The sequence below is a fragment of the Colletotrichum chrysophilum genome, assembly GCF_026319265.1.
Source record: "Colletotrichum chrysophilum strain AFK26 chromosome Unknown scaffold_67, whole genome shotgun sequence".
In the NCBI taxonomy this organism is placed as follows: domain Eukaryota; kingdom Fungi; phylum Ascomycota; class Sordariomycetes; order Glomerellales; family Glomerellaceae; genus Colletotrichum; species Colletotrichum chrysophilum.
The window spans coordinates 231,251-246,584 of NW_026517354.1; the positions used below are offsets into that span (position 1 = coordinate 231,251).

General features: G+C 51.1%; 6 protein-coding genes across 6 annotated transcripts; 4 read left to right on the top strand and 2 right to left on the bottom strand.

Annotated features, from left to right (window-relative positions):
* Positions 1-467: 467 nt before the first annotated feature.
* On the top strand, positions 468-1,384 carry COL26b_008020 (uncharacterized protein; the record flags this gene model as incomplete). The annotated part of the gene is made up of 3 exons (XM_053180795.1): positions 468-611; positions 739-889; positions 1,014-1,384. The coding sequence occupies 3 exons, from the start codon at positions 468-470 to the stop codon at positions 1,382-1,384; spliced, it is 666 nt and encodes a 221-aa protein (XP_053035317.1).
* Positions 1,385-2,667: 1,283 nt separating this feature from the next.
* Positions 2,668-3,834, top strand: COL26b_008021 (uncharacterized protein; the record flags this gene model as incomplete). Its single annotated transcript, XM_053180796.1, has 1 exon — positions 2,668-3,834. The coding sequence occupies one exon, from the start codon at positions 2,668-2,670 to the stop codon at positions 3,832-3,834; it is 1,167 nt and encodes a 388-aa protein (XP_053035318.1).
* A 1,534-nt stretch (positions 3,835-5,368) lies between these two features.
* Positions 5,369-6,172, top strand: COL26b_008022 (uncharacterized protein; the record flags this gene model as incomplete). Its single annotated transcript, XM_053180797.1, has 2 exons — positions 5,369-5,924; positions 6,045-6,172. The coding sequence occupies 2 exons, from the start codon at positions 5,369-5,371 to the stop codon at positions 6,170-6,172; spliced, it is 684 nt and encodes a 227-aa protein (XP_053035319.1).
* An 840-nt stretch (positions 6,173-7,012) lies between these two features.
* Positions 7,013-8,122, top strand: COL26b_008023 (uncharacterized protein; the record flags this gene model as incomplete). Its single annotated transcript, XM_053180798.1, has 1 exon — positions 7,013-8,122. One exon carries the CDS (start codon positions 7,013-7,015, stop codon positions 8,120-8,122), a length of 1,110 nt encoding a protein of 369 aa, XP_053035320.1.
* Positions 8,123-8,334: 212 nt separating this feature from the next.
* COL26b_008024 (uncharacterized protein) lies at positions 8,335-8,931 on the bottom strand (the record flags this gene model as incomplete). The annotated part of the gene is made up of 1 exon (XM_053180799.1): positions 8,335-8,931. One exon carries the CDS (start codon positions 8,929-8,931, stop codon positions 8,335-8,337), a length of 597 nt encoding a protein of 198 aa, XP_053035321.1.
* Positions 8,932-9,464: 533 nt separating this feature from the next.
* COL26b_008025 (uncharacterized protein) lies at positions 9,465-11,090 on the bottom strand (the record flags this gene model as incomplete). The annotated part of the gene is made up of 2 exons (XM_053180800.1): positions 9,465-10,145; positions 10,203-11,090. 2 exons carry the CDS (start codon positions 11,088-11,090, stop codon positions 9,465-9,467), a joined length of 1,569 nt encoding a protein of 522 aa, XP_053035322.1.
* Positions 11,091-15,334: the final 4,244 nt, after the last annotated feature.

Consider the following 15,334-nt stretch of genomic DNA (forward strand, 5'->3'; position numbering starts at 1 on the left):
AACCTTGGTGCGGAAGCAGCTCACTAAGTGCATCGGTAAGTTTTCCGACTACATCATGTTAGTATAAACGTGTCTGGTCGCTGATTATAAATAGCTCAGGTGATTGAGCCAGTCTCAGCTGAAGCTGCGCAAGCTCTATCAGACAAGCTTGGAGACTCTGAAGGCACGTCAACCCCTATCGACGACAATTTCAAGCTGCCGACTCATGTTTAACAGAATGGCGAGAGATTGAAGTAAAGTCCATCGTTCTTGACACGGTCGCTCGACTTTCAGCGCGCGTGTTCTTAGGCGAGGAACTGTGTCGAAATGAGGACTGGCTGCGAGCGACGAAAGAGTACACAGTGAACTTTTTCGTCGCCGGAACACATCTCCGTATGATTCCACGCCCTCTACGCCGGATTCTCCATTGGTTCGTGCCGAAGTGTCGAGAATTACGCGCGAGCTTCGACGAGTCACGCCGCATCATTATGCCCTACATTGAGAAGCGTCGTGCGGCACGAGCAGCCGCTCTGGCATCCGGCAAGAAGATTCCGGAGTTCTACGATGCGATCGATTGGGCAGACCAGGAGGCCGCTACGAGGGGTGTGACTTACGATCCCGCCATCATGCAGGTAAGCTTCTTGATCGACGCGAGCTTTCTTAGTTGCTGAACTTTGGCTGACAACTTCAATCAAGTTGATGCTAGCAGTTGCCGCAATTCATACGACGGCTGATCTGGTCACAGAGATAGTACTACAGTTGGCTCTGCACCCGGAGTATGTTGCTCCCCTTAGAGAGGAAGTCATTCACATTTTACGTTCCGAGGGCTTGAAGAAGTCATCTCTTCACAACATGAAGCTTTTGGACAGCGCTTTGAAAGAAGCTCAACGTCACAAGCCGCCTGGAGTTGGTCAGTGAACCCTCGAACATAGAGTATGACCTGGTAGCGGGTGGGACTAACACAGGTACAGCATCATTACGAAGACGAGTTGAGAAACCTCTCACGTTGTCGAACGGACTAAACCTCAGAGTAGGAGATAGGATTGCGAGCGACACATACCGCATGGGAGATCCGGAGCTGCACCAAGACCCTGAGAAGTGGGACCCTTACAGGTTCATCAAGATGGCCGAGCAGCCTGGCAAAGCCAACTATGCCCAACTGGTTGTGACGAGCCCCGACCACCTTGCGTTCGGACACGGGGATCACGCCTGCCCCGGACGGTTCTTTGCGGCTTACGAGATCAAGATTATCATGTGTCATCTGTTGCTAAAGTATGATTGGGAGGCCTTGCCTACTACCTATGCATCGCCAATGGTTTTGGGGTTCACTAATGCAAGCAATCCTACCGCTAGAGTCAGGGTCCGTCGGCGTAAGGAAATCGAATTGGATATTGATTGCTTGTGAAAATACTACATGTATCAATCAGACCTATAGTTATAAATTCCAAGCAAACAGCCTGTCTGTGAACTTGACCGATGCTGGGTTGAATGATTCGGGCTGTCCTCTCGAACCTCTGACTGTGTCAGTTGGAACGGACGCCGACAGCGGGTCCGCGAGGTTTGTCTTTGTCGTTGTTTCTTTTCTTCAATAGGTTCTTTGATTTCTAGCCCAGTGTGTTTTTCACATGCATCCTGTGCATACCGATCCCCATCATATTTAGTCTAATACTCTTTACGTCTTCCATTTGGTGAGCTAGTGACCATCACAACTTCATGTTCATCTTCAAGTGCAAGGGCATACTTACCCTCGGCTTGTGGGAGTAATCCGTCGCGGCCTCCAGTTTTTCACCGGGTGCCAAGTCCGCGGAAAACATAGCCTTGACACCATAAAACGACTCAATCCTCAACTCAATAAACACCCCGCACTCTTAGCAGCCTGGAGAAACAGAGTTTAGCTGGGGAAAACATGGGGATAATTGCTTTCCCGGATTCTTGGCTTCGCTGGGCTCGCTGTAGTGATCAACCGACTAGTGGATCTTCCGCGGATTTGGGGTCTGACCGCCGGGTATCAGGGACTGTTCGTCGAGAAACCGGGAAGGCCTTGCTTCTGATCCATGCGGGGAAGATTTTGCTCGCTGTGTTTCTCTCGTTGTGGGCGGCGCTGAGAAGCCAGGAAAATTGTTTGCGCTGTTGATGTCAACCTTTTGAAAACTTTGATGGGGTGTGAGTGCCAGCTATCGCCCGAAGCTTTCCAATGTGCCTTTTTGTTTTTTTCAACAAGGCCTTCAGACGAGCCGGCCAGTGTTCACGCTGACTTCTGTACTAATGAATAAACCACCGCTAGTCATGTCTACCAACTCTCATTTTGTGTTCGACGGATTTTAGAAACGGATATCCGTCAAAATACGTGACTGAACACCATCGCGAACAGGGATTGAGACCGCACAACTCTCAAGGAACAGGTGCATGCACAGGGAACCCCTGCCCCAACCACGCATCCCGTCATTTGAAGACTGAAGTCTCCGGTGCAACCGGTGCACTAAACAGCCTCGAGCGAGGAAATGATTGGCGCTGACTGGGGCAACTTGATGAACTGCCCCGCGTAAGCAGTAGGAACCCTTCGGCAATGACACGCCCTGGCCCGGCTGCCTTGATATAAAATACCGTGGAAATCAGCGACACCGGACCTTTGGTTCTACACGACCACCTTCCCTCTCTTTTCACTCACGCAGGGCATCCGATCGTACAATGCGTCGTCCTTCGGTTTTGCTTGCCGCCCTCTGCGGCCTGGCGACTCTCGCATCGTGCGAGACCCGTCGATACTCGACATGGATGCTGGACAGCATCAAGACCCGGAACCAAGCAATTGAGTCATCCGGGGCTTCAAGCAGCACCCTGGAAAGCGGCATTCTGGCCATTGCGATGGAGGCAACAATCAAGCAGTACCCCGATTTGCAGAGCAGATATGCGCCTTACCTCGAGGACGTACTTAATGTTGCTTCGCCGGCTCTCACCAATGCGACCTATGACTCGACACGACCCCTCGACCGTTTCTCCGTCGCAACCGCCATCAACCATGCCTCCACTGCCGGTATTGTCACCATTTCAGCCACCGCAGCCTCAGCCTTCGATGCATTGAATAGCTCGCTTCCCCTTCAGATCCGCAACCCCGTCGGCGGATTCTGGTACTACGTCTATCCCCAATGGAGCTACCTCGACGGCATCTTCTCTGTTCTGCCCTTCATGGCGGCGCAGCCCCACCCCAACTACACCGACATCAGCCTGCAGGTGTCTCTGCTCTACGAGCACACTTTCCAGAAGAATACCTCGCTGGTCGCTCATGGATACGACTATGCGCGCACTGCAGTCTGGGCGAATGAGGAGACCGGCTCGAGCCCGTATATCTGGGGCCGATCCGTGGGCTGGTTCGTCGCTGGCTTGGTCCAGACTTGGGAGACCCTCGATTGCCCGGCTGGCAAAGAAGAAGCCAAGGCACTTTGCAAACAGCTCAGCGATGTTACGACACAGCTCTCAACCGCCTTGCTCAAGTACGCCGACCGCCAGACCGGTGTATGGTGGCAGCTCACTACGTTCCCGGGACGCAGCGGCAACTACCTCGAGAGCTCTAGCACGGCGCTCTTCATGTTCTCCATGCTTAAGGGCGCTAGATTGGGCATTTACTCAGAGTCTCCCGCCCGGTTTGAGAAGGCCGCCCTTCGCGCGTACAACTACACTGTCAACCACTTCGTGACCGACCCAGGAAACGGAACCATTGGCTTCGACAAGACGGTGGCGGTGTGCAGTCTCAACTCTACTGCTACCTACGAGTACTACACAAACCAGCCGCTGTCGCCTAACAGCTTGCTGGGCGAGTCTGCCTTTGTGCTCGCCTCACTGGAGGTGGAGAGAAAGTAGGTGGTGTTAATACTAAGACTTCGCGTTAGTAGCTAGTATCTTAGGCAATAATAATACATATTGCAACCACCTGGCAATGATCCGTTTTGTGTCCATAACGCACGACCACGCTTGAGTTGGAGGGTAAGAGATTCGTTCAATAGAGGTAGCCTATGACTGAACTCTGATGCATCGTTTAGTGGGAATTTCCTGGCTCAAGCCAAGTTCACGGGATGTGGGTCGCGAGAGAATTCAAGTTCAGGCACATACTCTCAAGTCTAGGCAAATACTCTTGGTAAGGCATATACTTTCGGCTTCAGGCTCATACTTTTATCTACCCCAACAGCACTATTTCTGTTGGAGCACGTACTCCATTCTGATCTCTGATTTCAAATCAAGCTGTTAAGGGCGTTTTAGAACATTAATAATTGCGATGCAAGTGAGTCTAGTCAAGCCCATAGGGCCTTCAAAATTTGTCAGATTTGCCCTCAACTAATCTCCGCCTTTCTGAATGCTTGTTATCAAGTTGTGAAGAGAACCCGGTCTCTTAGGGGGATTCATGCTTAAAGCAAGATGACATAGTTCAAGTAGTCAACAAAGATGATTAATGATCTCAGGCAAATGGAGAGCGGCTATGCCAATGTTTGACTAGTACATGGCTGACACGGATTTTGGTTAGTGCGTGCGGCACTCAACGAGATCGAGCTCAGTCTAAACGAAAATTACAGTTCAATGAACGTCGTTCCGTGAAAGTGTTCTTTTTAATCGGACGAACGCAAGAACTTAGGCTAAGACGAATATGTAATGATACTGTTCCAATAAGTGTGTCACCGACTTCACTATCTGGACTGCATGGGCAAGGAAGGAGATGACAGGAGGGTGCCACTGACACAGTGAGAATGGCCAGCAACGTCGATGATCCGTGCTGCCGATAGCGCATCGATCATCGGTACCCGGGTGCCCGGGTACCCGATAGGACTGACATCGCCCCGGGAATTTAGGGGGTATTAGGCACACACATCACATGAGGTGATGAGAGCCATAATCTGTCCGAATGTCTCGGATCCCCGTGGGACCTGGTATTGCCTATTCTAGAACTACAGCGTGCATGAAACCAAAAGAGCAAACTTCAGTTGTCAAGAGTACTTGAGATGACATGCATCCTCACGCGTGGTAACCAATAAGCCACAGTGACGAGAATGTCCTCGACCCGTTTACTCCGGCATACCCAAAGACAATACGCCCAAAAAATAACATGGTATGCGCGATCGAACAAAGAAATCCATCTCGCAGTTACGTGGTGAATAGAGACCTTTCGCCGGGCGAGATCGATAGATCGGAATCGAGGGCGTCGTCGATGGCCTACGAAGCACAGGCTAAGCCGCAAAGTGATGAGGTCAGTGTGACGCCATTGACTACGGGCTGGCGTGGTCACCGAGCACCGAAGCCAGAGCTTCAAATACACGGGGCTTCAAGGGTCTTACGATCTTGGCCATCAGGGTCTGAATTCTCATTCGAAAAGGGAAAACAATTGTGTTTTCTTCAGTAAAAACTCATGGACTCTCCAAAACCGCCGATCTTATTCATCCACGGCCTGTGGGTTACCGCCGCATATTGGGAACATTGGGTGCCGTTTTTCGAAGATTTGGGGTATGAGGTACACGCCCCCGAGTGGCCGGGAATCAACGGCCGCACCCCCGAAGAGGTCCGGGCCGATCCACAGCTATTGGCCAACAGGCACATCGCGGAAATCGTCGGATACTACGAGGCCTTCATCCACAAACTGCTAGCACCACCTATCATTATCGGCCATTCTTTCGGTGGCCTGTTTGCGCAAATACTGTTATCCAGAGGGCTCGGCGTCGCTGGTGTCGCAATATGCCCGGCACAACCAGCAGGAATTATCACTCTCCCGCAAACCACTTTCAAGGCCGCACTTCCAATCATCAAGAACCCATTCAACGCGCACACCACCGTATCCATTTCCGAAGACCACTTCCACTGGGCCTTTGTCAACAACACCACATCTGACAAGAGCAAAGAATACTACGAGCGCTACTGCATTCCGGGTGTCGCAAAGGTCCTCTGGCAGCTGACCACCAACGTTGCAGGTGGGCTGTCTGCTCCGACGTACGTTGACTTTGACAGAGTTGACCGGGCCCCATTGTTATTACTCTCAGCCTCAAAAGATCACATCGTACCTCCGAGTACGGTGATGAAAAACTTCAAAGCGTACACCGGGCCTTCGCTTGTGGAATTCAAGATGTTCCCCGGTCGCACGCATGGGATGATATTTCAGCCCGGGTGGGAGCAAGTTGCCGACTACGTATTGGATTTTATTGAGGAAGTGGTCCAATGAGGAGTCAACATTTCTATCTTGTTACCCTACGTTTTTTTATCGTCGTTACTGTTTCTTGAATTGGAGCGATTTGCATCTGGAGGCCATCTTTACATTATGTCGGGTTTTCATTTTATGAAGCAAGCGTGGTAGTTTGAGGAGTATTTGAGAAGAGCGCTCATCGTGTGGGATCATCAGCATTACTAGATTGGCAGGTTCTGAACATGTACTGGTACGGAGATGGGTTTTGAGATTTGCAACACTTAGAATGGATTAGACGAGGTGGCACAAGCCAATCTTACGCCCTACCAATGCTCACCTTCAATTTTAAGACCAATCGACATGTGACTTCAGTGATTGGCAAGAACTTCTGGAATGATTTCCGCAACGTGCAACTGCCCCCAGGTCCGCACGATCAGGTTGCCCAAGTGGACCAAGACGGGAAATATGGATGCTGAGCAACGTAGGATTTCTAAGCAATTCTTCAGTGTGCCCAGCTGTCTCCAATGGACTGTGACCCCAATCACTGGAGGCTTGGAGTCCGAGGTCAAAATGTCATTGGACAGCGACCGTTTCAAGACTCCAACGCCTTTAACGCAATTTGTCGACGGCCCCGACTTGTCGATTCTCAACCCCTGGTCCCAGGGCCTTACGCCAAGGGTCTTCGCGTGTTACCATCCAAACACCACCTGTTCTCCATACCGAGTGAACCCACCGAGGGGCAGCAGTGAGAAATGCCGGTGCCTATTTATCTAGCAGATCTCCCTCTTGAAGCTGTCAGACGATAACGGCCAAACTACCTCGTCTCATCTCGTTGCTGCCTCATCTGTAATCCAGGTCGAATCCTCCACGGCTATCACCATGTCGTCCAAACTTTTCCAGCCTCTCAAGGTCGGCCAGGCCCAGCTCTCTCACCGCGTGGTGATGGCCCCCCTCACTAGATTCCGCTTCGACGCCGATCACATCCCCCTCGACATCGCACTCGAGTACTACGTGCAGCGCGCCGCCGTGCCGGGCACTCTCATCATTGCTGAAGCCGTCCTTATTTCCGAGGCCCACGGCGGCTTTCCCAATGCCCCGGGCATCTGGACGGAGCGCCAGATCGCCGGCTGGAAGAAGATCACCGACGCTGTCCACGAGAAGGGCAGCAGCATCTACTGCCAGCTTATCGCGCCTGGTCGCGCCGCCGTCGTGCCCGTCTTAGAGAAGGAGGGCGGACACCCGCTGCTGAGCTCCAGTGCCGTGCCGATTAGCGATGACTCGCCCGTTCCGCGCGAGATGACCGCCGAGGAGATTGCGCAAGCGGTCAAGGACTTTGCCCAGGCTGGCAAGAACGCCATCGCTGCCGGATTCGACGGTATCGAGGTCCACGGCGCCAACGGCTACTTGGTCGACCAGTTTCTCCAGGATAACTGCAACAAGCGCACGGATCAGTGGGGCGGAAGCGTCGAGAACCGAGCCAGATTCCCCGTCGATGTTGCCGCGGCACTGGCTGAGGCCATCGGCGCCGATAAGGTCGGCTTCCGCATCAGCCCATGGAGCAACTTCCAGGCGATGAGAATGAAGGACCCCGTCCCGCAGTTCTCCTACCTTGCGCAGAAGTTGAAGGAGCTGAAGCTGGCTTACCTGCATGTTATCGAATCCCGAGTCAACAACTGGCAGGATGTGGAAAAGGTCGAGGGCATCGAGTTTCTCTTGGAGATCTGGGACAACACCTCGCCTGTCCTCGTCGCCGGAGGCTTCACCCCGGAATTGGCGATGCGCGCCGTGGACGAGGAGTATGCGAAGTGGGACGTTGCCGTTGTCTTTGGCCGCCACTTTTTGGCGAACCCCGATCTGCCTTTCCGTATCAAGCACGGCTTGCCGCTGAACAAGTACGACCGGGAGACCTTTTACACCCCCTCGATCCCTCAGGGATACACTGATTACCCCTTTCATCCTTCTTTCAAGCCGGGAACTCCGCTGGCATAGACGGCGAATCGAGGTGTAGACGATAGACATAGATTTGATGATGTTGATGACAAATAAAGTAGACGATACACTTCCCAGTATGCATTGCCTGTTTGTAAACATGTCGAAAATGTCGATGGAGACGATCGCAAATCAAGCGCTCTGCGCAGGGTATTCGAAGGCAAACATGAAGCACTCTCCCATCGTGGCCGGCCATGAGATAACGCGATGCATCAGCGGAAGTCCTTTGGCCTCAACAGATAGCAGTAATGAAAGACATCCGGATCATGCGGCTTCAGTTTCGGCGTCGGAATCTTTGCAATCACCTCAACGTCGAAAGGCAATCCCGCCACGTTAAATCGGCAGAACGAGTAGCTCAATGAGATCCAGAACCCGTCATCCGTCAGGTGCCGTCTCACACCCTCCGCCATGCGCAAAAACGGCTCAATACCACCGCAGGACACCGCATCGACCGTGCTCTTATCGACGATTAAATCGTACTTGTCATGCAGCTGGAGCTGCGTGACGTCCGCGACGAGATACCGCATCTTCACGTCACCAAATACTTGCTTCTCCAACATGCGGCCGCGGTCGATGGCACGTGGCTCAAAGTCGACGTTGGTCACATTCTGAAACCCGCGTTGCCGGAAATGGTTCTGCAGGTCGCTCGTACCGAAGCCTAGCTGCAGGATGGGCGCCGCGTCGTCGAGTTTGGCGAGGTAAGGATCCACGATCGACATGAAGGTCGCAGATTGGGTCAGCCACTCGAAGGTGACCTCGGATGCGAAGCGTTCGCCCCAGTAGCTTTGCTTGTCGAAGTCGGCGGGCATGTTTTCTTATTCGGGAAACCGGTGGCGAACTTTTCGGTGAAGGCTTCGGGAAGTTGGGTGACGACTTTCGGTGAGACTGAAGGTATTTTGAGGTCCTGGTTTCGCTGTTTATCATCTTATCGAGAGGCCCGCTCAAAACTTTTCAATGCCCACATTTACGTTACGTGGGGATGGTTTGTGACATCATACGTATGGAAACTTAATGCCAAGTTCCCTTATTCTGTTCAATAACGTGCCCACAGCTTTACAGGGACATTATTCATGACAAACATGGTGCGACTTGGTGTCAACACTTGGTGGGTAACCAATCACGACTAGGGGTACACGATTGAAGACAAACAACAACTAGACGGGTCGTAGATGCGGTCTCAGTCAATCAGCTAATATTAATGATGTGGAAAAAACAATTCGGTTGGCATTTCGTAATTCAATATTATTGAGGACTAAGGAATTACGCTCGTCTATTCTATGAGTATTGACAATTCTATGAAAGCTGACCAATAATTCCCCCTCCTTTCGCAGAAGATCTTCACTCATAGCCCTCTCATAAATCCTCGCTTGCGAATCGGTGGATTCGAACCTTCTGGTTTCCTCACCTCTTGTTCAGTTCCTTCTGCAGTTTCAACAACATAACGATCCTTGTCTCTCTCCGCCTTGCGCTTATCGTGTTCTGTTTTCCAGCGCATGAAATAGCAGCAGAAAGGGAAGAAGACCGTGTTCACCGCAGCCCATGCAAACAGAACACCAAAGTTGAGACCGATCCTCGAGTGCAAATCGAACATCAACTGACGACTGGCCTCGACGACGTGGTGTAGTGGCCAAGCGTAGCCCCAGCTGTAGAATCCAGGAGACAGATCGAGGGCATAGAAGGACGTTGACACGTTGGTGATAACCCAAAAGATGAGCCATAGAGCAGTCCATGGTTGTCCTACGATCATGGCGACGTTTTCGCACGCAAGACCAAGCGCCGTCATGCCCGCGAAGTTGAGCATCCAATATACCGGAAATGTGCCGCTCCCGTAGGCGGTCGCGCCTGTTTGCGGCGGAGGCTCTGTTGGGGAATAAGGAGGAGCTCCGAAGGGGAGCTGGAATGCCAGGGAGATGAGGCTATAAGCCAGAGAAATCAAGAAGTAGGCGAAGACTGTAGCAATCCATCGCCATACAATAAGTTGCCAGAACTTGAGAGGCGGGTGTCCCTGAGGCTGGATGTATTTCTAGGTGAACTGTTAGCCAATCACCTCAATAGTGTTTAAAACCAAACATGCACATACCATGTGGATCGGTAAAAAGAAAGAGAATGAGAAGAAGGCCATGATAATTAGATAGATGAGTCCAATGCTGACTGCAGGCGTTGCAGTAGCCGGTGTAAAAGGTCGTATGTCGATCATCAACGGCGCGACTCCGGGATTGACAACAGCAGGCGCTCTTGCCAGGTTCTCGCGGCTCAGGGAATCATTGGACATGACAGTCTGCCCCCATTGCTTTCCAAAGGCCTGGCTAAACTGCTCTGTGAATTGCGTGATGTATGGCTGTATATCGCTTTGATATGTCGTTGAGTCTCGCGCAGTCTGAGTAATGATTTGCAATGAGCCTGCTGGATCATAATTCGCATCACCTATCGCCGCGGCTTCTTGTAGGGCTGCAGTCGCATTCGCGTGGACGATCACGGCCGCCCAGCTTTTGAAGTCATATACAGCCATCCGCACGGCCGTAGGGTCGTTATTGAAGTCTGATGGTTGTAGAATGGTCCATCCAAGTGAAGGCCCCGGGCTGTCCAATGTCTTCTGAATCGTCTGGATGACAGTCGGACCGACGATCGGTTGGATAGACTCGTATGGCGCGACCTGGCCGTCAAAGTTGACGACATGCACGACGACTGACCGCAAGTTCGCTTCAGTGCGGAAGAGAACCGCCCAGTAAAGCGAGAGGACCGCGAGGATAAACGCGAACAGGATCGCAATCGTTTGAAGCCAGAGTCGAATGACATGGGCGCGAACTTTCCTCATCGAAGGGTCCCAGAATCCGACCGCATGATGGGGCTTCTCGTGAAGTTTCGCGAAACCATTTTCAACAGTGCGGGTGTTTTCGTCTGCTTTTGCGTGGTCGACTTCCGTTTGGCTCGACGGCGAGCGTTGTTGATCTTCGGGAGACCCTGCCATTGTTGGGCGCCAAGAGAGGGATTGGCTTTCTTGCTCAAAGCCTGTCGCGTGGGTGTTCCAGTGCCTGCCGGAATGGTTCAAACAAGCTCAATTGCATTCCAGGACAGCTGCATGGATTTGCGCCTCTCCCGCGCCTGGCGTCTTGGGTTTTATCACGAACCGAGACACCTCGATGATTTGGCATCAAACTGACTGAATGGCGCTACTGATCAGTCTATGATGCGTTATCAACTGGTCTTCTTTGAGTGATGAAGTACCTGCTAACAATTATGCTAGACTTACGGTGCGAAACCATGTTTTGATTGGCCAATGCTCAAGTAGCTCGACCCAGCTACAACTATAATTCCGGGGAGCATGACATCACGGTTCCTGGAAAAGGTCCTAAGAACGCCTCGCTGATCACTACCCCCCCTGCTTGATGATCGCGGGCTGTTCGGATGCTCTTGCCATTTTATGAATCTTTCTTGTAAGGCAAAGTCTAGTCGATTTGATCTGTCAGCTATTCGACCTAAACCTATTCATGTTCGATCTGCGCCAAGTACCTATCTCAGAACTTCTCCTCGCCACAAGTAAAAATATCTAGCCTCAAAGCATTCCCTCCTTCGGGCTGAAATTGTGCATCTCGTACATCTACGAGCAAATAGCCCGAAAACAAACTTAAAGTTCGTTGGAACACAAGCCGTCGACCGTGGCTTTGTCCTGGAAAGATAGGTCAAAGATCTTTCCGAAGCGCCCCCATCTTGTTGAAAGTCGAACCTCAATATTTTCATAAACCTCAGATTCCCAGGCCAGCTCTTTCGATAGCATGCTTTCATCGTTGAAGAGAAAGGAATCTGGGGGTGTCGGATGCAAGTCGTCTGTCGGATCATTATCTATGTAAGTCCTGACTGTGTCCCTGTAGTCTACCATGAAGACAACACAGAAATGTTTCTTGGATGTTTGATTTCGATTATCGAACAGAAGGTAAGCCCTCCGACCAAACTCGGTGGGGAGAACGACGGAATGTCCGCAATCGTGCTCTACCCATGCGTCGGCAGGAAACGCTTTCACGACCGAGTACGGTGTTTTAACAAGCTTTTCATCGTCTGCATGTGGTTTATGCCAGTTGAGTGTTACATGATGGGATGGTTGTGACTTGATCCAAAGTGAGTCGGCATAATCTGGGTTGCTGGAACCAACAAGGACGCTCTCAAATGTTGATCTGGCCACAACTGTATCCGGAATCGAGACAAACCCTATCTGATGATGGGAACGGTAGAATATGCCCTTGCCGTCTTCTTTCTCCATGTAAATGCCCAATCTCGACCCTTGGGCGTTTTTGCAGTTGAGGACAGCAATTGTGCCTGCTGGGGAGAAAGAAAACCGAACTCCTGCTGCGGATAGTATTTCGCCTTCTTCGGAAGGCAGGAACGGCAGGGGAAAACCGGATGACCCTGACGCAAGTAGCTGCAAGCTTATGGAGATACCTTGGTTGGTGATAGAATACGGGGGCTGAGGTTCATCCGGCTGATACGTCGTGACACTTCCTGAGTTGGCAAAGCATGATGGCGAGGTTGCCAAAAATCCAGTTTGCCGTCCTGCCGCCCGGTCGAACCATGCAAAGATCGACTGATCACTTGTCCGTCTCATGATTTCTTCCTGGAGGTGGACAAAGGCCATCTCCCCTTCCCCATACATCAGTGGCATGTTGACGCCAAAAAGACCCAATAGGCAGTAGGCCTGGTCCTCAATACGAGTTGTGACCCTGTTCGCAGCCCATGACATCTTTTGCGCGATGCTGTATCTGCCGAGAACACCGTGATTGAAGAAATGCCTGTCGATTCCGGTGATCTTGCCTACGATATCCCGCATGCTTTCTCTATTACCGATTTCGACCCATTTTGTGTTACAAAAGATCACATTTGATGGGGCAATGAGTTCCTGCAGAGTCCAACCGCGAGTGAACCACCGGCTCTGGGTAAACTCTTTGTACCCTTGTCCCAAATGGGCAGAGTCAGACCTGACGTCTGACAGGTAAGCGTAGCAGATTTGCGCATGTCGGTACCAAGCCCACATGGAATTGATAGCTTCAGTAAGTTCGGAAGAACTCGTTTTATCAATGCAGCAAGTGTCGATCCACTGGGACAAGATATAAGTCAGCTCGCTAAGAAAAGTCGAAAATTGAAAGAAATGACAAGAGATCCTCACGATATAATGAAACCCATCAGCGAGGGCTTTTTTACAAGCTCCTGCAAGTTTTTCATACCCGAAAAGCTGGGAACCTTTGCCGGAAATCAGGTCTTGGTATGAAACTTCCTCGGCACCCCAGGTATGTGATAAAATTGCATAGGGTATCCGATGATGATTGAAACTTTGGAGCTCTTTCGTTCTCGTGTTGAGAAGCCGCATTTTGGCTGTTGCTCCTGCTCATGCGATGTGTAGGAGTGATGGCAAGACATTGCTGACGAGACAGTATTCGCGTGGCGTGTTGAGTGTGCGGGGTCACCTGCTGCATCGGGGCTGACAGCGTTAATAGAAATACCCCAAAAGAATTGGACGAGAACCAATACCGTGGAAACTTCTTGCAGTAGTCTGGCGGCTAAGAAGTTCACGTGGTTGAACAGTTTCACATTCATACTACTAAGTATGTCGCACATCATATCATCTCTGGCATTCGGCCTTCCTAAACTGAGTCTACTACATTCCTATCATGGCATGTAGCGGAATGAAGGATGTCGATACCCCAACTGGACCTGCTGCTTTTCACTTCGACCGTCCAGTCTGTGGTCCCTCTTACCAGCAGCTCTTATTCTGTTCTCGTAAAGGCAATACAGGATGCCGAACACGGCAAGTAGGACTGCCAAACTCTGTCCTACCAAGTTGATGGTGTGTCCAACAAAGTACTTGGGTGCATCTTTGAATGTGTACGTCCAACTGGGTCATATCAGTACTTGCCATGACATTCCTCTAGTATTAGATCATTAACCACTTACGTCGCAACAATGCCTCCAATTGTGCCGATTGTGACGACATAGGCACTCGTAACCGCTCGGACTGATGGTCCCGCAGAATCTATTGAAATAGTGATTAGCCAGAAGTGCATCAATCGCGAGCTTACTAGGTAGTTAATACTCACTATTCATAGCCCAGCTCAAAAATCCCGGCCCGCCAGGGAACGCGCCTGCGGTGACAAAGAACACAGCCATGTATCGAATGTTTGCGTCTGTTTCGAACCGCAAGATTGCAAACCCAATTACGGCTATGAGCGAAAATAGCGCAAGATATATGCCGCGCTGCCGCGTTTTGTCACTGATGTACGCCACTGTAACCGCTGCAGCGCTGCCGCTAAAGCCAATCTATCAATCAAACTTCCAAACAAATCAAACAACTGAGGCTATTCCCAACTATCAATCAAACAATTTCTGACCCCCCGGATTTGATTTATTGGGTTGATTTGGCTTGGCGTATTACATAAGCTTGCATATAGGGAATGGGATGCCATTATCGCGAATATTCACGCCCATCGCGGTCAGCTTTCTTTTTCTGTATGCAGCACCATTAATCCTGACAGCTTTGCGACGTTTTTTTCTGCCCTCGTGGCTGTATTTCCTCTTTAGGCAATACTCCTGAGTGATCTATGATCTCCCATCGACGTTGGATATGGGTATAAAAGCACTGGAATCGCCCTCTTGCTACGTCTCTTCTTCTTCTTCCTCATGCCTCACAAGCAGCAAACATCAGCAACATCGCCAACACCCTGGGCTTGCCTACCTTTGCTATGATGACTTCAACCGTACGTCAGCCACCCCCCTCTCCCTGGCCCTATATAAGGGCGTCCCATTCGATCGTCAGTCAACGGTCAGACCCAGCCTCTTCAGGAATCTCTACTTCCACAACATGTAAGAGAGGACTGGAGTCAACGTACTGCTCGGTTCAGGGGTCTCTGTTCCTCGTACCAGGAACACCTCCGTACTTCTGTTGAGTTGGCTTGGCAGAAGCTCTCCTGCTACTATACAAAGTTGGAGGAATCTCCCTTGTTGGCTGCTTCTGTTATTCTCCACCCTTCACTTGGTATCTCATACCTTGAGGCAGTCTGGGATGAAGGGGTTCAGCTTGAGTGGGTTCGCGATGCAAAGAAGGGGCTCAGAGACTACTTTGACCATTGGTATAGGTCTGAGGAAGAGTCTGATAACTCTACGGCTGTTCTTGAGATCACACTTCCATCCCATGAAGACAGCCACTTCAGGCAATGGGTGCAGAGTAGA